General features: G+C 43.7%; 2 protein-coding genes and 2 long non-coding RNA genes across 7 annotated transcripts; 2 read left to right on the top strand and 2 right to left on the bottom strand.

The window, feature by feature from the left end:
• Positions 1-6,445: 6,445 nt before the first annotated feature.
• LOC127919747 (zinc finger protein 239-like) lies at positions 6,446-10,704 on the bottom strand. Its single transcript, XM_052503551.1, has 2 exons — positions 9,638-10,704; positions 6,446-7,149 (listed from the first exon to the last, which is right to left on the bottom strand). The coding sequence occupies exons 1-2, from the start codon at positions 10,269-10,271 to the stop codon at positions 6,446-6,448; spliced, it is 1,338 nt and encodes a 445-aa protein (XP_052359511.1). The 5' UTR covers positions 10,272-10,704.
• A 6,342-nt stretch (positions 10,705-17,046) lies between these two features.
• On the bottom strand, positions 17,047-22,048 carry LOC127919744 (zinc finger protein 32-like). Its single transcript, XM_052503550.1, has 3 exons — positions 21,778-22,048; positions 21,089-21,248; positions 17,047-17,470 (listed from the first exon to the last, which is right to left on the bottom strand). The coding sequence occupies exons 2-3, from the start codon at positions 21,243-21,245 to the stop codon at positions 17,118-17,120; spliced, it is 510 nt and encodes a 169-aa protein (XP_052359510.1). The 5' UTR covers positions 21,246-21,248; positions 21,778-22,048; the 3' UTR covers positions 17,047-17,117.
• Positions 18,940-19,956, top strand: LOC127919746 (uncharacterized). 3 transcript variants are annotated; one of them, XR_008103954.1, is made up of 4 exons: positions 18,940-18,954; positions 19,029-19,196; positions 19,677-19,820; positions 19,893-19,956. It is a non-coding gene; the product is annotated as an uncharacterized LOC127919746 (long non-coding RNA). The 3 variants fall into 3 exon arrangements; XR_008103952.1 differs by having other exon boundaries at positions 19,677-19,919; XR_008103953.1 differs by having other exon boundaries at positions 19,725-19,918.
• Positions 22,049-22,055: 7 nt separating the features above from the next.
• Positions 22,056-23,870, top strand: LOC127919745 (uncharacterized). Of its 2 annotated transcripts, none has more exons than XR_008103950.1 (5): positions 22,056-22,104; positions 22,212-22,318; positions 22,804-22,910; positions 23,392-23,551; positions 23,748-23,870. It is a non-coding gene; the product is annotated as an uncharacterized LOC127919745 (long non-coding RNA). The 2 variants fall into 2 exon arrangements; XR_008103951.1 differs by having other exon boundaries at positions 22,212-22,371.
• The last annotated feature ends 59 nt before the right edge of the window (positions 23,871-23,929 follow it).

Genomic DNA, 23,929 nt, shown 5'->3' with positions numbered 1-23,929 from the left:
GTGGTGTTAGGAGAGCAGGCCACTGTCCACAAAGTTTAATATCATTGTGGTGTTAGGAGAGCAGGGCACTGTCCACATAGTTTAATATCATTGTGGTGTTAGGAGAGCAGGCCACTGTCCATATAGTTTAATATCATTGTGGTGTTAGGAGAGCAGGCCACTGTCCATATAGTTTAATATCACTGTGGTGTTAGGAGAGCAGGCCACTGTCCATATAGTTTAATATCATTGTGGTGTTAGGAGAGCAGGGCACTGTCCATATAGTTTAATATCATTGTGGTGTTAGGGAGAAGGGCACCGTCCACATAGTTTAATATCATTGTGGTGTTAGGAGAGCAGGGCAACGTCCACATAGTTTAATATCATTGTGGTGTTAGGAGAGCAGGGCACTGTCCATATAGTTTAATATCATTGTGGTGTTAGGAGGCAGGCCACTGTCCATATAGTTTAATATCATTGTGGTGTTAGGAGAGCAGGCCACTGTCCATATAGTTTAATATCATTGTGGTGTTAGGAGAGCAGGCCAATGTCCACATAGTTTAATATCATTGTGGTGTTAGGAGAGCAGGCCACTGTCCACAAAGTTTAATATCATTGTGGTGTTAGGAGAGCAGGGCACTGTCCACATAGTTTAATATCATTGTGGTGTTAGGAGAGCAGGCCACTGTCCATATAGTTTAATATCATTGTGGTGTTAGGAGGCAGGCCACTGTCCATATAGTTTAATATCACTGTGGTGTTAGGAGAGCAGGCCACTGTCCATATAGTTTAATATCATTGTGGTGTTAGGAGAGCAGGGCACTGTCCATATAGTTTAATATCATTGTGGTGTTAGGAGAGAAGGGCACTGTCCACATAGTTTAATATCATTGTGGTGTTAGGAGAGCAGGGCACACATAGTTTAATATCATTGTGGTGTTAGGAGAGCAGGGCACTGTCCATAGTTTAATATCATTGTGGTGTTAGGAGAGCAGGCCACTGTCCATATAGTTTAATATCATTGTGGTGTTAGGAGAGCAGGCCACTGTCCATATAGTTTAATATCATTGTGGTGTTAGGAGAGCAGGCCAATGTCCACATAGTTTAATATCATTGTGGTGTTAGGAGAGCAGGGCACTGTCCACAAAGTTTAATATCATTGTGGTGTTAGGAGAGCAGGCCACTGTCCATATAGTTTAATATCATTGTGGTGTTAGGAGAGCAGGCCACTGTCCATATAGTTTAATATCATTGTGGTGTTAGGAGAGCAGGCCACTGTCCATATAGTTATCACTGTGGTGTTATGTCCATTGTGGTGTTAGGAGAGCAGGGCACTGTCCATATAGTTTAATATCATTGTGGTGTTAGGAGAGCAGGCCACTGTCCATATAGTTTAATATCATTGCTGTGTTAGGAGAGCAGGGCACTGTCCATATAGTTTAATATCATTGTGGTGTTAGGAGAGAAGGGCACTGTCCATATAGTTTAATATCATTGTGGTGTTAGGAGAGCAGGCCACTGTCCACATAGTTTAATATCATTGTGGTGTTAGGAGAGAAGGGCACTGTCCATATAGTTTAATATCACTGTGGTGTTAGGAGAGCAGGCCACTGTCCATATAGTTTAATATCATTGTGGTGTTAGGAGAGAAGGCCACTGTCCATATAAACTCAGCAAAAATAAATAAAGTCCTCTCACTGTGAACTGCGTTAATTTTCAGCAAACTTAACGTGTAAATATTTGTATGAACATAAGATTCAACAACTGAGACATAAACTGAACAAGTTCCACAGACATGTGACTAACAGAAATGGAATAATGTGTCCCTGAACAAAGGGGGTTCAAATCAAAAGTAACAGTCAGTATCTGGTGTGGCCACCAGCTGCGTTAAGTACTGTTGTGCATCTCCTCCTCATGGACTGCACCAGATTTGCCAGTTCTTGCTGAGTGAGATGTTACCCCACTCTTCCACCAAGGCACGTGCAAGTTCGCGGACATTTCTGGGGGGAATGGCCCTCGCCCTCATCCGCCGATGCAACAGGTCCCAGACGTGCTCAATGGGATTGAGATCCGGGCTCTTCACTGACCATGGCAGAACACTGACATTCCTGTCTTGCAGGAACACAGAACGAGCAGTATGGCTGGTGGCATTGTCATGCTGGAGGGTCATGTCAGGATGAGCCTGCAGGAAGGGTATAACATGAGGGAGGAGGATGTCTTCCCTGTAACGCACAGCATTGAGATTGCCTGCAATGACAATAAGCTCAGTCTGATGATGCTGTGACACACCGCCCCAGACCATGACGGACCCTCCACCTCCAAATTGATCCCGCCCCAGAGTACAGGCCTCGGTGTAACTCTCATTCCTTCGACGATAAACACAAATCCGACCATCATCCCTGGCGAGACCAAACTGCTACTCGTCAGTGAAGAGCACTTTTTGCCAGTCCTGTCTGGTCCAGCGAGGGTGGGTTTGTGCCCAGAGGCGACGTTGTTGCCAGCGATGTCTGGTGAGGACCTGCCTTACAACAGGCCTACAAGCCCTCAGTCCAGCCTCTCTCAGCCTATTGCGGACAGTCTGAGCACTGATGGAGGGATTGTAAATTCCTGGTGTAACTCGGGCAGTTGTTGTTGCCATCCTGCATCTGTCCCGCAGGTGTGATGTTCGGATGTGCAGATCCTGTGCAGGTGTTGTTATACGTGGTCTGGCCACTGCGAGGACAATCAGCCGACCATCCTGTCTCCCTGTAGCGCTGTCTTAGGCGTCTCACAGTACAGACATTGCAATTTATTGCCCTGGCCACATCTGCAGTCCTCATGCGTTCTTGCAGCATGCCTAAGGCACATTCAAGCAGATGAGCAGGGACCCCTTGGCATCTTTATTTTGGTGTTTTTCAGTCAGTGGAAAGGCCTCTTTAGTGTCCTAAGTTTTCATAACTGTGACCTTAATTGCCTACCGTCTGTAAGCTGTTAGTGTCTTACCGACCGTTCCACAGGTGCCTGTTCATTCATTGTTTATGGTTCATTGAACAAGCAGGGAAACAGTGTTAAAACCCTTTACAATGAAGATCTGGGAAGTTATTAGCTTTTACAAATTACTTTTGAAAGACAAGGTCCTGAAAATGGGAGTTTCTTTTAGAGTTGAGATGTATATAATGAACAGACTAGGTCTATACTGCTCCTACATGGTGTAACATCATGTAGATGTATATAATGAACAGACTAGGTCTATACTGCTCCTACATGGTGTAACATCATGTAGATGTATGTAATGAACAGACTAGGTCTATACTGCTCCTACATGTAACAAACAATACATCATGTAGATGTATATAATGAACAGACTAGGTCTATACTGCTCCTACATGGTGTAACAATACATCATGTAGATGTATATAATGAACAGACTAGGTCTATACTGCTCCTACATGGTGTAACAATACATCATGTAGATGTAGATAATGAACAGACTAGGTCTATACTGCTCCTACATGGTGTAACAATACATCATGTATATAATGACCAGACTAGGTCTATACTGCTCCTACATGGTGTAACAATACATTATACAGTTTACAGTACCAGTCAAAAGTTTGGGACACACCTACTCATTCCAAGGTTTTTATTTATTTTTACTATTTTAGAATAATAGTGAAGACATCAAAACTATGATATTACACATATGGAATCAACCAAAAAAGTGCTAAACAAATCAAAATATATTTGAGATATTCTTCTTCAAAGTTGCCACCCTTCACCTTGATGACAGCTTTTGCTCTTACAAGGAGCAAACGTGTAAAAACACAACACAAGTCAGCCTGGACTGTCCCCTCTTGCGCCAAGGAATTGCTAGCTTTGCGGTGGCGCTGACTGGTAAAACGATTCAGGAGGTCACGTGTGCTATCGAGACAGAGAAGTCCTGGGTTTGATCCTCAGTGTGAACCAGGCCCGAAGTGGCAACCAGAGACAGAGAAGTCCTGGGTTTGATCCTCAGTGTGAACCAGGCCCGAAGTGGCAAGCAGAGACAGAGAAGTCCTGGGTTTGATCCTCAGTGTGAACCAGGTCGAAGTGGCAAGCAGAGACAGAGAAGTCCTGGGTTTGATCCTCAGTGTGAACCAGGCCCGAAGTGGCAAGCAGTGACAGAGAAGTCCTGGGTTTGATCCTCAGTGTGAACCAGGCCGAAGTGGCAAGCAGTGACCATTACATTTACACATTTCACTTCACACGTCCACAAATTTACTAAATGAAAGAAAAACGTCCACAAATTTACTGAATGAAAGAAAAATGACTAAATTCAACTATATAATCAAGAAATGCAAATGATATGAATCTATTTATTTATATGTATATCAAATGATATGAATCTATTTATTTATATGTATATCAAATGATATGAATCTATTTATTTATATGTATATCAAATTATATACTTATATATATATATATATATATATATATACTTTACGTTAAATATCCAAATCATATAAGATATACCTCCATATCTGAGGGTTTGTACATGTATCAGATCAAAGGTAATAATTAAATACATTCTGATTTGAGCTAAAAAAAAAAAAAAATAAATAAATAAATAAAAATAGGCCAATTGTTTTGTGACAAGCTAATATACACCGAGTATACAAACACCTTAAGAACACCTGTCTTTCCATGACATAGACTGACCAGGTGAATCCAGGTGAAAGCTTTGATCCTTATTGAGCTCACCAATATATTATACACAGGCAGTTAGGAAAACTAAATCTTTTTCAAACAGAAATGTGCATCGAATAGCCCCCGCGATATGCAACTTCTCAGGGAGTTTAGGAACCAATATACACAGGCAGTTAGGAAGGAAAGCTAAGGCTAGCTTTTTCAAACAGAAATGTGCATCCTGTAGTACAAACTCAAAAAAGTTCTGGGACACTAAAGTCCATGGAGAATAAGAGCACCTCCTCTGAGTGCTGCACTGAGGCTAGGAAACACTGCACTGAGGCTAGGAAACACTGTCACCACCGATAAATCCACAATAATCAAGAATTTCAATAAGCATTTTTCTATGGCTGGAGATGCTTCCCACCTGGCTACCCCTACCCCTGTCAACAGCCCTGCACTCCCCACAGCAACTCACCCAAACCTCCCTCACTTCACCTTCACCCAAATCCAGACAGCCGATGTTCTGAAAGAGCGGCAAAATCAGCTGGGCTAGACAATCTGGACCCTCTCTTTCTAAAATTATCTGCCGAAATTGTTGCAACCCCTATTACTAGCCTATTCAACCTCTCTTTCGTAAGACTCTTTCGTATCGTCTGAGATTCCCAAAGATTGGAAAGCTGCCGCAGTCATCCTCCTCTTCAAAGGGGTGACATTCTCGACCCAAACTGCTACAGACCTATATCTATTCTACCCTGCCATTCTAAGGTCGTCGAAAGCCAAGTTAACAAATAGATTACCGACCACTTGAATCTCACCGTACCTTCTCCGCTATGCAATCTGGTTTCAGAGCTGGTCATGGGTGCACCTCAGCCATGCTCAAGGTCCTAAATGATATCAGAACTGCCATCGATAAGAGACATTACTGTGCAGCCCTATTCATCGACCTGGCTAAGGCTTCGACTCTGTCAATCACAAAATTCTTATTGGCAGACTCAACAACCGTTTTGTCACCCCATATACTACCCGTTGGCTGGCCCTCGCATCATACTCGTCGCCAAACCCACTGGCTCCAGGTCATCTACAAGTCTCTGCTAGGTAAAGCCCTGCCTTATCTCAGCTCACTGGTCACGATAGCAGCACCCACCCGTAGCACGCGCTCCAGCAGGTATATCTCACTGGTCACCCCAAAGCCAATTCTTCCTTTGGCCACCTCTCCTTCGAGTTCTCTGCTGCCAATGACTGGAACGAACTGCAAAAAATCTCTGAAGCTGGAGACTCTTACCTCCCTCACTAACTTTAAGCACCAGCTGTCAGAGAAGCTCACAGATCACTGTGTTCTATGTGTTCTGTTACCTGGTTAAATAAAGGTGAACTAAAGAATCCACTTCAATCAGTTTATATGATATGGAGGAGAAAGGTTAACGAAAACAGTTTAAACCTGGATTGTGTGTATGCGCCATTCAGAGGGTGAATGGACAAGACAAAAGATGTCATTGCCTTTGAACTGGGTATAGTAGTAGGTGCCAGGCTGGGGGTTTTCAAGCTCAACAGTATCCCACGTGTATCAAGAATGGTCCACTACCCAAAGGACATCCAGCCAACTTGACACAACTATGGGAAGCATTGGAGTCAACATAGGCCAGTATCCCTGTAGAAGGCTTTCAACACTGTGTAGTCCATGCTCCGATGAATGGAGGCTGTTCTGAGGGCTGAATGGGGGAGGGTGGAACTCAATATCGGGAAGGTGAGACTAATGTTTGGTGTACTCAGGGTACAATATGATTTCATGTGGCTTGAAGAAGAAACACATTCTAAGTCAAAACTCAAGTCGGAACACAGCCTCTATTCTCTCATGTGATTTCAGGTCCTCTGACCGGGAAAATGTCTTTCCGCAATGAGAGCAGTGGTATGTCTTCTCCTCCTGTGTATTTTCATGTTTATCTCGATGTATTCTCACATGCAATTTCAGGTTCTTTGAACCAGTAAATCTCTTTCCACACTGGGAGCACTGGAAGGGCTTTTCTCCCGTGTGTATTCTCTCGTGTGATTTCAGGTTCCCTAACTGGTTGTAAGTCATTCCACATTGGGAGCATTGGTAAGGCTTCTCTCCGGAGTGTATTCTCTTGTGTGTTTTCAGGTACCCTAACGTAGTAAATCTCTTTCCACACTGAGAACATTGGCAGGTCTTCCTCCCTGCTGTATGTATTTCTTCATGCTTATTGAGGTACCGTAACCAGGTAAAACTCTTTCCACACTTGGAACATTTAAAAGGCCTCTCTGCAGTGTGTGTCCTCTCATGCTGTTTCAGGTTCCCTAACATGGTAAATCTCTTTCCACACTGGGAGCATGGGTAGGGCTTCTCCCCTGTGTGCGTTCTCTTATGGTGTCTAAGGTGCCCTAACCACCAAAAACTCTTTCCACAGTGGGAGCAGTGATGTTTTCTTGCTGGTTTGGGCGTCTCTGAGTCTGGTTCCCCTGAAGAACTCTTCCCGCTGTCAGAATGAGAATCTGGTCTCTCTCCTGCCAAAGACAAACAAGAGTATTTAGCTAAATACTAAACAGAGACCTGAATGAAACCTTAACATGGTAAATCAGTCTTCCTATGAGGTTTAATCTAGACTAGATCCCTCAATAAAATACAGAGTGTGTAGTTAAACAGAGACCTGAATGAAACCTCCACATGATAAAACTGTCTTCATCAATCAATCAAATTTTATTTATATAGCCCTTCGTACATCAGCTGATATCTCAAAGTGCTGTACAGAAACCCAGCCTAAAACCCCAAACAGCAAGCAATGCAGGTGTAGAAGCACGTGAGGTTTAATCCAGACTGGTAATAACCTGAGGCCAGTTTTCATTCATTTATTTTTGACTTGGTGACCAATATAATACAAATAATAATACCACTCTAGAACCTTTCTTTCATAGAGGTTTTTAGCTGATTGCCCTTCTGTTCTAGGACCACTACCAATGTTTTAGTACTTAGAAATTAAACTATTGTGAACCGAAAATATTAATATATTGAAATTCTTACACGATTTGTCATTTAGAAGACACTCTTATCCAGAACAATTAGGGTTTAAGTACCCGTACCTTGCTCAAGGGCACATTCACATATTTTTCACCTAGTTGGCTCGGGGATTCGAACCAGCAACCTTTCGGTTACTAGCCCAACGCTCTTAACTTGAAGCGACTGATGGACAAGACTCTGTCCAGGACTCTATATTTAATGTTCCACTCCATCCACAGCGACTGATGGACAAGACTCTGTCCAGGACTCTATATTTAATGCTCCACTCCATCCACAGCGACTGATGGACAAGACTCTGTCCAGGACTCTATATTTAATGTTCCCCTCCATCCACAGCGACTGACAGACAAGACTCTGTCCAGGACTCTATATTTAATGCTCCACTCCATCCACAGCGACTGATGGACAAGACTCTGTCCAGGACTCTATATTTAATGCTCCACTCCATCCACAACGACTGATGGACAAGACTGTCCAGGACTCTATATTTAATGTTCCCCTCCATCCACAGCGACTGATGGACAAGACTCTGTCCAGGACTCTATATTTAATGCTCCACTCCATCCACAACGACTGATGGACAAGACTCTGTCCAGGACTCTATATTTAATGTTCCCCTCCATCCACAGCGACTGATGGACAAGACTCTGTCCAGGACTCTATATTTAATGCTCCACTCCATCCACAGCGACTGATGGACAAGACTCTGTCCAGGACTCTATATTTAATGTTCCCCTCCATCCACAGCGACTGATGGACAAGACTCTGTCCAGGACTCTATATTTAATGCTCCACTCCATCCACAGCGACTGATGGACAAGACTCTGTCCAGGACTCTATATTTAATGCTCCACTCCATCCACAGCGACTGATGGACAAGACTCTGTCCAGGACTCTATATTTAATGCTCCACTCCATCCACAGCGACTGATGGACAAGACTCTGTCCAGGACTCTATATTTAATGCTCCACTCCATCCACAACGACTGATGGACAAGACTCTGTCCAGGACTCTATATTTAATGTTCCCCTCCATCCACAGCGACTGATGGACAAGACTCTGTCCAGGACTCTATATTTAATGTTCCCCTCCATCCACAGCGACTGATGGACAAGACTCTGTCCAGGACTCTATATTTAATGTTCCCCTCCATCCACAGCGACTGATGGACAAGACTCTGTCCAGGACTCTATATTTAATGTTCCCCTCCATCCACAGCGACTGATGGACAAGACTCTGTCCAGGACTCTATATTTAATGTTCCCCTCCATCCACAGCGACTGATGGACAAGACTCTGTCCAGGACTCTATATTTAATGTTCCCCTCCATCCACAGCGACTGATGGACAAGACTCTGTCCAGGACTCTACATGTACCAAACCCATTTTTGTTGGTCCCCCACTCGTTGCATCTTTAACCATCTCTACAGAACCATCAAGACTCTGTCCAGGACTCTACATTTACCAAACCCATTTTGTTGGTGGCCCCCACTCGTTGCATCTTTAACCATCTCTACCATCAATACTTTAAACTATTTGAAGTTTTTCTATACATGTTAATATTTGTATCTACTTTGTAAATGTACTTAAAAGTAAATACCTGCAGTCAACTTGCGCAATGTTACAAAGTTGCGAAGCTTCTACACCTGCATTGCTTGCTTTTTTGGGGTTTTAGGCTGGGTTTCTGTACTTTGAGATATCAGCTGATGTACGAAGGGCTATATAAATACATTTGATTTGATTTAATAGAGTAAACAGCAGGGTCGTTCCAGATGAATGAAGTGAGTACAGGAACCAGTTAAATAGACTAAACAGCTGGGTCGTTCAGTAGAATGCCTGCCCCTTTAGGGTCGTTCCAGATTAATGAAGTGAGAACCAGTTAAATAGACTAAACAGCTGGGTAGTTCAGTAGAATGCCCCTTTAAAACTACACTTTGGTTCCATAACTGCAGAGTTTGTGCCCCTGTTTTTACTTACTGGTGTCAATCAGAAGTTCAGTCTCCTCCTCTCCCAAGACATCTTCCTCTTTTATTGAGATATCCTCCTCTTCCACTCTAAAAGGTTCTTCCTCTCCTTTCACTAGAACTTCTTCTTCTTCTTTCAATGTAATAGCCTCCTCCTCTTCCTCCTTAATTATTTTGAAATTGTCTTCCTCTTCTTCTTTTACTGTGACCTCCTCCTCCTTCTTCACTCTTAACACTGCATCCTCTTCTTCCTCTCCTTTCACTCTAATATCCTCCTCTTCTTCACCTTCCTCTCCTTTCACTCTAATATCCGCCTCTTCTTCACCTTCCTCTCCTTTCACTCTAATATCCTCCTCTTCTTCACCTTCCTCTCCTTTCACTCTAATATCCTCCTCTTCTTCACCTTCCTCTCCTTTCACTCTAACATCCTCCTCTTCTTCACCTTCCTCTCCTTTCACTCTAATATCCTCCTCTTCTTCACCTTCCTCTCCTTTCACTCTAATATCCTCCTCTTCTTCACCTTCCTCTCCTTTCACTCTAACATCCTCCTCTTCTTCTTCTTTTACGATAATGTTCAGCCCCAGAGCTTCTTTCTCCGTCCAGCAGACGTCTTCTTTAGAAGTGGTGGAGTAGCTTAGTGAACTCATGGTCGGGGACGTTAACTAGGTAGATAGAATTAACCTTAGGTTAGTTGCTAATGCTAACTTAGCAAGCCACCTACCCGACAAAACACCTACAGCTTCCTCTTCCTTCTTCTCTTTCACGGGAGCTTCTTTCTCCGTCCAGCAGACCTCCTCTTCTTTAGAAGGTGGGGGAGTAAATTACTGAGCTCATGGTCGGGGATGTTAGCTAGCTAGATAGCATTAGCTGTTTAGCATTAGCTAAAATAGCTAGCTAACTATGTGGAATAAAACAGGTTAACACGTAGACATGTTCGTGTGTTTAAAAAACAAACAGTGTCTAATATACACAGAACGTGTCTCGAATTCGACTATGTCTGTCTAGCAAGTTGCCCAAGTTCACCAGGCTTGTTGTGAACAAAAGAAGCTGTCCGTCCACTGGTTTATACGTCACACAGCATCCCCCGACAGTACTGTCCGTCCACTGGTTTATACGTCACACAGCATCCCCCGACATAAAATACACACGTTGCCATCTGCTGACTGGAGTGGGTAATGCAGCTGAGGTAAAAATAAATAAATAATATAATCACTATTCAACCACACCAAAGAATACATAGATTCGACCCATTTCAAATAAGCAAATATGCTTTCCAAACATGCCAGAAGGCAATCTAAAACAATGTAGTTAGAAGCTCTGGTTGTGCGCTATCAACTAGTGTCTGTGATGAACTGGTAGTCTCTTCTTCAAATCACAAGCAGTTTCCTTTACACACTTTGATTAATACTTTGCCATCCTCTGGGAATATATTACATATTGTTGTATTAGGTTTTCACACAAATAAATTAAATTCAAAGCTGAGTGACGTCGAGGCATAAATGTTAGGTCAGTGTACATTTATGAATGTATCTGCAACATACAGTATGTCGTATCATATTACCTTGGTCTACCTTTATAAATGTTAGGTCCAGTGTACATTTATGAATGTATCTGCAACATACAGTATGTCGTATCATATTACCTTGGTCTACCTATATAAACGTTTGGTCCAGTGTTTTTTTGCAGCAGATACTAGGATCGAGGTAAAGATGAACGGAGCAAAGTACAGAGAGATCCTTGATGAAAACCTGCTCCAGAGCGCTCAGGACCTCAGACTGCGCTACACCCGCAATAACATCTGCTAAACACGTGTATGTGACCAATTACATTTGATTTGATTTGAAAGTACCGAGTAAAGGGTCTGAATACTCATGTAAATGTAATAAATTAGCAAACATTTCCAAAAACCTGTGTTTGTTATGTCATTATGATATGGAGTGTAGATTGATGAGGGGGGAAAAAACAATTGAATACATATTTGAATAAGGCTGTAACGTAACAACATGTGGAAAGAGTCAAAGGGTCTGAATACTTTCCGAAGGCCCTGTATTTAACATTATTAATGTGACCAGTGATTCCATGTCCATGTAAATAGAAGGGCAGCAGCCTCTAAGGTGCAGGGTGGAGGAACCGGGTGGTTGTCGGCCAGTATATGTATGTATTTAACATGTCTCCGATCCATTGGCCTAAATAGCGACCTGTCAAATCAATATGTGCTTTGATGTATGACACTACGTACCAAAAACAGGTCAAAGGAAAATGGACAATATGGAATGAAGGCTTCCTACTGTTCGGTAGTTTCACTCCGTGGACTAAAGTTTGTATTGGTACATTTTGGACGAGCTGATCCTAGCGGAGTAGAAGGTATGTTTTTTCTTTTTTTGCGAACAGGTTCAAGATAACGACTTATGAACTTGGGGAATGGATCTTCAGAGCTTAAATACCCCCAAAACGTCTTAAGCCTTTGTCAGGATCTGAGGGTATACTATGAAGCAAGCTAGATCTACTCAGGGTTACTGTATGAAGCTAGCCAGCTTCAGTTAGCTTCACATTCGAGCTCAGGCTATATCCGTATTATAATGTTGGATATTGATACTGCACTCGCTGCTTACTCAAGCCTGTCACGCCCTGATCTGTTTCACCTGTCCTTGCCTCCACCCCCCTCCAGGTATCACCCATCTTCCTAATTATCCCCTGTGTATTTATACCTGTGTTCTCTGTCTGTTTGTTGCCAGTTCCTCTTGTTGTTTCCCAGCCTCTTTCCTCGTCCTCCTGGTTTTTGACCTTTGCCTGTCATGATCCTGTAACCTCCTACCTGACCTCTCTGCCTGTCCTGGTCCTGTAACCTCCTACCTGACCTCTCTGCCTGTCCTGATCCTGTAACCTCCTACCTGACCTCTCTGCCTGCCGTCCTGTACCTTTGCTCCACCTCTTGATTACTGAACTCTGCCTGTCCCTGAGTCTGCCGTCCTGTACCTTCGCCTTACCCTGGATTATCGACCCCTGCCTGCCTTGACCTGTCTTTGCCTGCCCCTGTTGTTACGATAAATATTGTTACTTCGAACAGTCTACATCGGGGTCTTACCTTGATTCCTGATAAAGCCTGCTGTAGTTTGTAAGTGATAGTGCACCCGATGCCGTGATAGTGTCTATGTCGCACATGGCTAGTGGAACACCGACAGACAATACCGACCCATCAATCCATGGTGGAGTCACCCTTACCAAAAGGTATTGCAGTAAGATGTGCCATTAATGTGATCTTTGGTGTGCTTTATCAATGCACAAGCACCTTTTTCACCACTCCTATAGATAAAATTGTTATTTACTCATACTCAAGTTTTACTGTGTGTGAAAACATGTAATGTGATCAGTATTTTATATTTAAAAAATTAACACAATTTGATTTATTAATATCAATCTTCCTCAAATTAAATGGGACAAGGACGCAATCTTTGCGAGAGGGAGGAAAACTGATTTTCATTGGTCCTCAACTCGCAGCTCAGACACATGATTCAGGATAAGTGGAGTTAGTCCTGAGTTAGCCTGCCCCAGACCAGGTTAGTCCTGAGTTAGCCTGCCCCAGACCAGGTTAGTCCTGAGTTAGCCTGCCCCAGACCAGGTTAGTCCTGAGTTAGCCTGCCCCAGACCAGGTTAGTCCTGAGTTAGCCTGCCACAGACCAGGTTAGTCCTGAGTTAGCCTGCCCCAGACCAGGTTAGTCCTGAGTTAGCCTGCCCCAGACCAGGTTAGTCCTGAGTTAGCCTGCCCCAGACTAGGTTAGTCCTGAGTTAGCCTGCCCCAGACCAGGTTAGTCCTGAGTTAGCCTGCCCCAGACCAGGTTAGTCCTGAGTTAGCCCGCCCCAGACCAGGTTAGTCCTGAGTTAGCCCGCCCCAGACCAGGTTAGTCCTGAGTTAGCCTGTCCCAGAACGGGTTAGTCCTGAGTTAGCCTGCCCCAGACCAGGTTAGTTCTGAGTTAGCCTGCCCCAGACCAGGTTAGTCCTGAGTTAGGCTGTCCCAGACCAGGTTAGTCTTGAGTTAGCCTGCCCCAGACCAGGTTAGTCCTGAGTTAGCCTGCCCCAGACTAGGTTAGTCCTGAGTTAGCCTGCCCCAGACCAGGTTAGTCCTGAGTTAGCCTGCCCCAGACTAGGTTAGTCCTGAGTTAGCCTGCCCCAGACTAGGTTAGTCCTGAGTTAGCCTGCCCCAGACCAGGTTAGTCCTGAGTCAGCCTGCCCCAGACCAGGTTAGTCCTGAGTTAGCCTGCCCCAGACCAGGTTAGTCCTGAGTTAGCCTGCCCCAGACTAGGTTAGTCCTGAGTTAGCCTGCCCCAGACCAGGTTAGTCCTGAGTCAGCCTGCCCCAGACCAGGTTAGTCCTGAGTTAGCCTGCCCCAGACCAGGTTAGTCCTGAGTTAGCCTGCCCCAGACCAGGTTAGTCCTGAGTTAGCCCGCCCCAGACCAGGTTAGTCCTGAGTTAGCCTGTCCCAGAACGGGTTAGTCCTGAGTTAGCCTGCCCCAGACCAGGTTAGTTCTGAGTTAGCCTGCCCCAGACCAGGTTAGTCCTGAGTTAGCCTGCCCCAGACCAGGTTAGTCCTGAGTTAGCCTGCCCCAGACCAGGTTAGTCCTGAGTTAGGCTGCCCCAGACCAGGTTAGTCCTGAGTTAGCCTGCCCCAGACTAGGTTAGTCCTGAGTTAGCCTGCCCCAGACTAGGTTAGTCCTGAGTTAGGCTGTCCCAGACCAGGTTAGTCCTGAGTTAGCCTGCCCCAGACCAGGTTAGTCCTGAGTTAGCCTGCCCCAGACTAGGTTAGTCCTGAGTTAGCCTGCCCCAGACCAGGTTAGTCCTGAGTTAGCCTGCCCCAGACCAGGTTAGTCCTGAGTTAGCCTGCCCCAGACCAGGTTAGTTCTGAGTTAGCCTGCCCCAGACCAGGTTAGTCCTGAGTTAGCCCGCCCCAGACCAGGTTAGTTCTGAAGGATTCCTTACAATAGAAATGTACCTGGTTTAAAGCTGAGCCACATTCGTGTGACTGGTTATCCCGAGTTGAACTCAGAGTTAACCACTAAGATACTTCGCTAACTCCTCAAACCTGATTCATAGTATAGGGTTCAGGACTAATAACGCCAATATAACTGCATGTTTTACAGATTTTTTTATTTTTATCAATTGAGATATAGCTTATATGATGTCTAGCTACTTCTGAAGCACATGCTGTGCCCTAGAAACTAGTTTATTAGAAATACCAAAAATATTGAGACAAATCAGTAATTTGTGTAATATTAGGTTTTTACACGATGTAAAAGCACCATTTCCTGTTGAGATGCGGAACATAGAACACGGTCTCTTTCAGAACGTTTGTGACGACCAAGAGATCTGTCATTCATTCATTGCTATGATCTCCTGAAGAAGCTTTCCCGTCTCCAATCTTTCTGTGCCCCCAAATGTTTGAATGTACTAATAAAGTTAACAGGTTGTTATCTACCTGGCTCATGAGGTAACAAACATGACTGAACAACATGTAAAATAAAAGGGTTAACAGCCCGCGAGGAGTTTTAGAACAGCAAGCGACGTGTTTTATGAATGGAAAATGCGCCCCCCAATACGTGACAGGAATAAGGAAAAAAATCCTGTTTGGTTTAGAAATTAGCAGTTTTCGCTGTAGTAATGGTGCTAGCACGACGCTAACGAAACTGTACTCAGGAAACAACAGCACAGCGAAGCTTTATCTTTACAACAAGTATTTATCTGGGTGATATTTTTTATAGGCGCAATGGTGCTCCTGAATTGAAATTCAGGTCGCACAGGACGATATTAAGGAGCATGTGCGACTGGAACGGGGGAGGGGGTATTTATTGTCTCATCTAGGGTGGTGGAACGGTGTGTGTGTGTGTGGGGGGGGTGTATTTGTCTCTCCTAGGGTGGTGGAACGCCAGGACCTGTCCTGTTTTCCTCTAGGCAGACTTAGACCTGAGTGGTATACAACAACAGCAGGATCGATGAGTTAGCCAGCTACCTTTTATTATTTTGAAAGGGGACGCTAGAAATGGGAATGGTCTGAAAAACGCATATCTGAGTCCATAGTTATTTCTGGTTCTTTATCAAAGTTAGATGGCCCTTATTGATCCTGCCTTGCAGTACATCCCTCTCAATATTAATATGTACATTATGAATAAATACTGTTGGAATTAGATTCGTACGTTTTTCTCAGTCTGTACATTTGTTTATTTTTTCACACACACATACACAATGCAAACACAAGAGGAAATACAGCACATGTAAATAGACAGTACTTGATTAACACACAGAGAAAATACACAAAGACAGAGTTCTAAAAAGTTATAATTGAATTAAAAAGCATTTACAACTGACCTACTCTATACTGAAACAGATATACTCACTCCATGTTCAATTCATGTTAAAAAAAAACCCATTGAGTTCACTTTGTACAATTTGATTTCGTGTGACATAAACAAATAAAACAGTCGGTGAAAAAAGAAATGAGACAAGTGTTGGAGCACTGTATGTGTTAAATACATCAGTTAATTAATGAGTTACGTCTCTCTTTCCACACTGAGAGCAGTGGTAAGGTGTTTCCCCTGTGTCTGTTACCACTCATTAATTAACGGATGTATTATTGTTAAATATCTCTTTCCACACTGAGAGCAGTGGTAAGGTGTTTCCCCTGTGTCTGTTACCACTCATTAATTAACGGATGTATTATTGTTACGTGTCTCTTTCCACACTGAGAGCAGTGGTAAGGTGTTTCCCCTGTGTCTGTTACCACTCATTAATTAACGGATGTATTATTGTTACGTGTCTCTTTCCACACTGAGAGCAGCAGTCAAAAATATGAGACAAGTGTTGGAGCACTGTGTGTTCACTCATTAATTAACTGATGTATTATTGTTAAATATCTCTTTCCACACTGAGAGCAGTGGTAAGGTATTTCCCCATGTGTCTGTTACCTCGTGGTCTTTCAGGTTCCCTAACTAGGTAAATATCTTTCCAATATATATATTTCTCTGCAATGTGGATTCTTTCAAGGCTTCTCTGCGGAGTGTGTCAGCTCATGTTTTTTCAGGTATCTTGCTTGTGTGAAACTCTTTGCGCACTGGGAACAGGGGTGAGGCTTCTCTTTTATGTGCGTCCACTCATGTCTTTTCAGGCCCAATAACTGAATAAAACTCTTTCCACACAGGGAGCAGTGGAAATTCTTCTCTCCTTTGTGTAATATATTATGTTTTGTCAGGCCCCCTAACTGATTAAAACTCTTCCCACACAGGGAGCAGTGGAATGGCTTTTCTCCTGTGTGAATTCTCTCATGTGTTTTCAGGTGCCCCAACCGGGTAAAACGCTTTCCACAAAGGAGCAGTGGAAGGGCTTTTCTCCTCTGTGCATGCTCTCATGTCCTTTCAGGCTTCTAAATGGGTAAAACGCTTTCCGCAAAGGGAGCAGTGGAAGGGCTTTTCTCCTGTGTGCATTCTCTCATGTTCTTTCAGGCTCCCTAATTGGGTAAAACTCTTTCCACAATCGGAGCAGCGGAAAACTTCTCTCCTCGGTGCCTTCTCTCATCCATTTGCAGGTGCCATAACCGGGTAAAACTCTTTCCACACTGGGCGCAGTGGAAAGGCTTTTCTCCCGTGTGTATCATCTCATGTCGTTTCAGGCTAAATAACCTGGTAAAACTCTTTCCACACTGGGAGCAGTGGTAAGTCTCCTCTCCTGCGTGTATTCCTTCATGCCTTTTCAAGGACCCTAACCTGGTAAAACTCTTTCCACACTGGGAGCAGTGGTGTCGTCTTACTGGTTTGGATGTCTCTGGCTCTGGTTCTGGTTCCTCTGAGTCTGGTCTTTCACCTGCTAAAGAAAAACAGTATGTGTATTTAAAAGAGAGACCTGAATGAAACTTCCACATGAAACAACTGTCTTCCTATGAGGTTGAATCCTAACCACATCCCTCACTAACCTGAGGCCAGTTTTCAAACAATTCTTACATTTTAAAAAGTCTTATAGCCGAGCACTATAATCATAGAAATTGAGGACTACAGTATTTAAATCAATGTCATAGGCTGCATTTGATCCATTGGTAATAATGTTTTGTTATTGGCCCACTCTGATGGTAAACACATCTTACACTGTGTGGCTTTAAACGGATACTGCGACTCGTGTTAGCGCAATGACTGAAAGTCTACAGGTATGCTAGCGGATGCTAGTTAGCATTGTCCTGTGAAACTACCTGTAACTTCCTTCATAGTGCACGGCAGTCTACAGGTATGCTAGCGGATGCTAGTTAGCATTGTCTAGTGAAACTACCTTCATACTGCACGGCAGAAACAAACAAAATGGATCCACGAGTTCATCTGACATTGGGTACAGTCCCTTCAGAAAGTATTCACACCCCTTGACTTGTTCCACATTTTGTTGTGTTACAGCCTGAATGCAAAATGTATTAAATAAAACATTCCAATTCATCCACACACAATACCCCGTAATGACATCACAATACCCCGTAATGACATCACAATACCCTATAATAACAAAGTGAAAACGTGTTTTTAGACATTTTTTGCATATTGATTGATAATGAAATACAGAAATATCTAATTTACATGATATTTCCCATCCCCGAGGCAATATATGTTAAAATCACTCTTGGCAGCGATTACAGCGACTGGGTAAGTCGGTCAAGTTGGTTGTTGATCATTGCTAGACAGCCATTTTAAAATCTTACCACAGATTTAGTAGTTGATGTGTAGGGGTACTAGGTAGTTGATGTGTAGGGGTACGGGGTAGTTGATGTGTAGGGGTACTAGGTAGTTGATGTGTAGGGGTACGAGGTAGTTGATGTGTAGGGGTACGAGGTAGTTGATGTGTAGGGGTACCAGGTAGTTGATGTGTAGGGGTACGGGGTAGTTGATGTGTAGGGGTACGAGGTAGTTGATGTGTAGGGGTACCAGGTAGTTGATGTGTAGGGGTACTAGGTAGTTGATGTGTAGGGGTACCAGGTAGTTGATGTGTAGGGGTACCAGGTAGTTGATGTGTAGGGGTACCAGGTAGTTGATGTGTAGGGGTACCAGGTAGTTGATGTGTAGGGGTACCAGGTAGTTGATGTGTAGGGGTACCAGGTAGTTGATGTGTAGGGGTACGGGGTAGTTGATGTGTAGGGGTACGGGGTAGTTGATGTGTAGGGGTACTAGGTAGTTGATGTGTAGGGGTACCAGGTAGAGTTGATGTGTAGGGGTACGAGGTAGTTGATGTGTAGGGGTACCAGGTAGTTGATGTGTAGGGGTACTAGGTAGTTGATGTGTAGGGGTGAGGTAGTTGATGTGTAGGGGTACCAGGTAGTTGATGTGTAGGGGTACTAGGTAGTTGATGTGTAGGGGTACCAGGTAGAGTTGATGTGTAGGGGTACGAGGTAGTTGATGTGTAGGGGTACCAGGTAGTTGATGTGTAGGGGTACTAGGTAGTTGATGTGTAGGGGTACGAGGTAGTTGATGTGTAGGGGTACGAGGTAGTTGATGTGTAGGGGTACGAGGTAGTTGATGTGTAGGGGTACCAGGTAGTTGATGTGTAGGGGTACGGGGTAGTTGATGTGTAGGGGTACTAGGTAGTTGATGTGTAGGGGTACGAGGTAGTTGATGTGTAGGGGTACGAGGTCGTTGATGTGTAGGGGTACGAGGTAGTTGATGTGTAGGGGTACCAGGTAGTTGATGTGTAGGGGTATGGGGTAGTTGATGTGTAGGGGTACGGGGTAGTTGATGTGTAGGGGTACTAGGTAGTTGATGTGTAGGGGTACCAGGTAGTTGATGTGTAGGGGTACCAGGTAGTTGATGTGTAGGGGTACGGGGTAGTTGATGTGTAGGGGTATGGGGTAGTTGATGTGTAGGGGTATGGGGTAGTTGATGTGTAGGGGTATGGGGTAGTTGATGTGTAGGGGTATGGGGTAGTTGATGTGTAGGGGTACGAGGTAGTTGATGTGTAGGGGTACAGGGTAGTTGATGTGTAGGGGTATGGGGTAGTTGATGTGTAGGGGTACGGGGTAGTTGATGTGTAGGGGTACCAGGTAGTTGATGTGTAGGGGTACCAGGTAGTTGATGTGTAGGGGTACCAGGTAGTTGATGTGTAGGGGTACCAGGTAGTTGATGTGTAGGGGTACCAGGTAGTTGATGTGTAGGGGTACTAGGTAGTTGATGTGTAGGGGTACCAGGTAGTTGATGTGTAGGGGTACTAGGTAGTTGATGTGTAGGGGTACCAGGTAGTTGATGTGTAGGGGTACTAGGTAGTTGATGTGTAGGGGTACCAGGTAGTTGATGTGTAGGGGTACTAGGTAGTTGATGTGTAGGGGTACGAGGTAGTTGATGTGTAGGGGTACGAGGTAATAACATGGCTGTATACACTGTATACACAGAGTACCAGTACTGAGTTGGGTATGAGGTAATAACATGGCTGTATACACACAGAGTCCCTGGTCTAACTAATGAGTCCCTGGTCTAACTAATGAGTCCCTGGTCTAACTAATGAGTCCCTGGTCTAACTAATGAGTCCCTGGTCTAACTAATGCTGAGTGACATTGTGAATTGCTTAGTAACTGTAATTGTTTTATGTTTAATAATAATAATAATAAAATTGTCAATAAAACAATTTAAGTACAATATTATTTCTTGAAAATGTTATTCGTATAAGACGCTATGAGCCTCAGCTTCCTGGAATCCAATGTAGCTGCTGTTGTGGTCGGGGTAGTTAGATATAAGTGCTGCCACCAAAAACTGGGATGACCAGTCGTTGGCCTTCACCTAGATGTTCTCCCCTCAACATCCACTCCAGGGTGAGGACCCATTGTTGGCTCCCCTCACAGAACTAATGAGCTGCTATACAACAGTGAATACACTGACCACAGAACTAATGAGCTGCTATATAACAGTGACCACAGAACTAATGAGCTGCTATATAACAGTGAATACACTGACCACAGAACTAATGAGCTGCTATACAACAGTGAACACACTGACCACAGAACTAATGAGCTGCTCTACAACAGTGAATACACTGACCACAGAACTAATGAGCTGCTATATAACAGTGAACACACTGACCACAGAACTAATGAGCTGCTATACAACAGTGAATACACTGACCACAGAACTAATGAGCTGCTATATAACAGTGAATACACTGACCACAGAACTAATGAGCTGCTCTACAACAGTGAATACACTGACCACAGAACTATTGAGCTGCTATATAACAGTGAACACACTGACCACAGAACTAATGAGCTGCTATATAACAGTGAATACACTGACCACAGAACTAATGAGCTGCTATACAACAGTGAACACACTGACCACAGAACTAATGAGCTGCTATACAACAGTGACCACAGAACTAATGAGCTGCTATATAACAGTGAACACACTGACCACAGAACTGTAACAGAAGCAGATTGTAGTCTCATCCACACACCACTGTTCTTACTTGAATCTGAATCTCCCTCTTCTTCTCCTCTCACAGTTCCACGCAGACCCGGTGTTTTCCTGCAGTCGACCAGCCGCACAGACACCCTCTTCAGACCCCACAGTAAGGCAACAGCGGGAGAGGCACGACCTGGGGACTCTGGGAGAGGGAAAGACATGTCCTGGAAACCACAAAAATAAACAATCAACTTAGGGTGGGAAACACTCTCCTACCTTGATTCCTCTCGTTCTCTGGACCTCCTGCTATAAATGTCGTGGAGGAGAAAGTCCAAGAGGAGGAACCTCAGATCAGAAACATACCCTCCTTCATTCCTAATTCTCTGGACCTCCTGCTATAAATGTCGTGGAGGAGAAAGTCCAAGAGGAGGAACCTCAGATCAGAAACATACCCTCCTTCATTCCTAATTCTCTGGACCTCCTGCTATAAATGTCGTGGAGGAGAAAGTCCAAGAGGAGGAACCTCAGATCAGAAACACACCTACCTTCATTCCTAATTCTCTGGACCTCCTGCTATAAATATTATGGAGGAGAAAGTCCAATCAGAATCATCTGTATTTGCCAAAAACATTCACATATCAGTATTTTGATGAACCTCAGATGTTCTCCTCCAATGGATTTATAGGAGGAGGTCCAGGAATTAAGGAAGGAATGTTGAGAACCAGAAACCCTTTGTGACTGGGATGTACTCACACCACTCCCCCTCTGCTCTGGGGTGTGGCTCTCTGGAGCCGACTCCGCCTTCAGCCTGTTGCTAGGAAACCAATCCTTGTCTTTCACGTGGCAGTGAATAGCATCGTCATCACCACCAAACTGTCTGGGACTCACGGGTGTCACATTAGATTCTCCCTGTGTCTTTCTGATGTCCTCCTTCACTGTAGAGCCCTGGGAAGGCCAGGAAACTGCATATTGCCTCGTTTTTAGATCTGTAAAAGGGAAGAGAGTTTGACTACCGGTAAAAACATAGGTTGTAGCTTCCTCCCTCATCTGATTCCAAACATACTACCGGTAAAAACATAGGTTATAGCTTCCTCCCTCATCTGATTCCAAACATACTACCAGTAAAAACATAGGTTATAGCTTCCTCCCTCATCTGATTACCAAACATACTACCAGTAAAAACATAGGTTATAGCTTCCTCCCTCATCTGATTACCAAACATACTACCGGTAAAAACATAGGTTATAGCTTCCTCCCTCATCTGATTCCAAACATACTACCGGTAAAAACATAGGTTATAGCTTCCTCCCTCATCTGATTCCAAACATACTACCGGTAAAAACATAGGTTATAGCTTCCTCCCTCATCTGATTACCAAACATACTAGCGGTAAAAACATAGGTTATAGCTTCCTCCCTCATCTGATTGCCAAACAAACTACCGGTAAAACATAGGTTATAGCTTCCTCCCTCATCTGATTACCAAACATACCACCGGTAAAAACATAGGTTATAGCTTCCTCCCCATCTCATCTGATTACCAAACATACCACCGGTAAAAACATAGGTTATAGCTTCCTCCCTCATCTGATTCCAAACATACTACCAGTAAAAACATAGGTTATAGCTTCCTCCCTCATCTGATTCCAAACATACTACCGGTAAAAACATAGGTTATAGCTTCCTCCCTCATCTGATTCCAAACATACTACCAGTAAAAACATAGGTTATAGCTTCCTCCCTCATCTGATTACCAAACATACTACCAGTAAAAACATAGGTTATAGCTTCCTCCCTCATCTGATTACCAAACATACTACCGGTAAAAACATAGGTTATAGCTTCCTCCCTCATCTGATTCCAAACATACTACCGGTAAAAACATAGGTTATAGCTTCCTCCCTCATCTGATTCCAAACATACTACCGGTAAAAACATAGGTTATAGCTTCCTCCCTCATCTGATTACCAAACATACTAGCGGTAAAAACATAGGTTATAGCTTCCTCCCTCATCTGATTGCCAAACAAACTACCGGTAAAAACATAGGTTATAGCTTCCTCCCTCATCTGATTACCAAACATACCACCGGTAAAAACATAGGTTATAGCTTCCTCCCTCATCTGATTACCAAACATACCACCGGTAAAAACATAGGTTATAGCTTCCTCCCTCATCTGATTCCAAACATACTACCGGTAAAAACATAGGTTATAGCTTCCTCCCTCATCTGATTCCAAACATACTACCGGTAAAAACATAGGTTATAGCTTCCTCCCTCATCTGATTCCAAACATACTCCCAGTAAAAACATAGGTTATAGCTTCCTCCCTCATCTGATTCCAAACATACTACCAGTAAAAACATAGGTTATAGCTTCCTCCCTCATCTGATTACCAAACATACTACCGGTAAAAACATAGGTTATAGCTTCCTCCCTCATCTGATTCCAAACATACTACCGGTAAAAACATAGGTTATAGCTTCCTCCCTCATCTGATTCCAAACATACTACCGGTAAAAACATAGGTTATAGCTTCCTCCCTCATCTGATTACCAAACATACTAGCGGTAAAAACATAGGTTATAGCTTCCTCCCTCATCTGATTGCCAAACAAACTACCGGTAAAAACATAGGTTATAGCTTCCTCCCTCATCTGATTAAACATACCACCGCTTCTTCTCCCTCATCTGATTACCAAACATACCACCGGTAAAAACATAGGTTATAGCTTCCTCCCTCATCTGATTACCAAACATACTACCGGTAAAAACATAGGTTATAGCTTCCTCCCTCATCTGATTACCAAACATACTACCGGTAAAAACATAGGTTATAGCTTCCTCCCCTCATCTGATTACCAAACATACTACCGGTAAAAACATAGGTTATAGCTTCCTCCCTCA

The sequence above is a fragment of the Oncorhynchus keta genome, unplaced genomic scaffold (assembly GCF_023373465.1).
Source record: "Oncorhynchus keta strain PuntledgeMale-10-30-2019 unplaced genomic scaffold, Oket_V2 Un_contig_17451_pilon_pilon, whole genome shotgun sequence".
In the NCBI taxonomy this organism is placed as follows: Eukaryota; Metazoa; Chordata; class Actinopteri; order Salmoniformes; family Salmonidae; genus Oncorhynchus; species Oncorhynchus keta.
The sequence above is the reverse complement of the archived record's forward strand: the minus strand, read 5'-3'. Positions and strand labels throughout refer to the sequence as shown.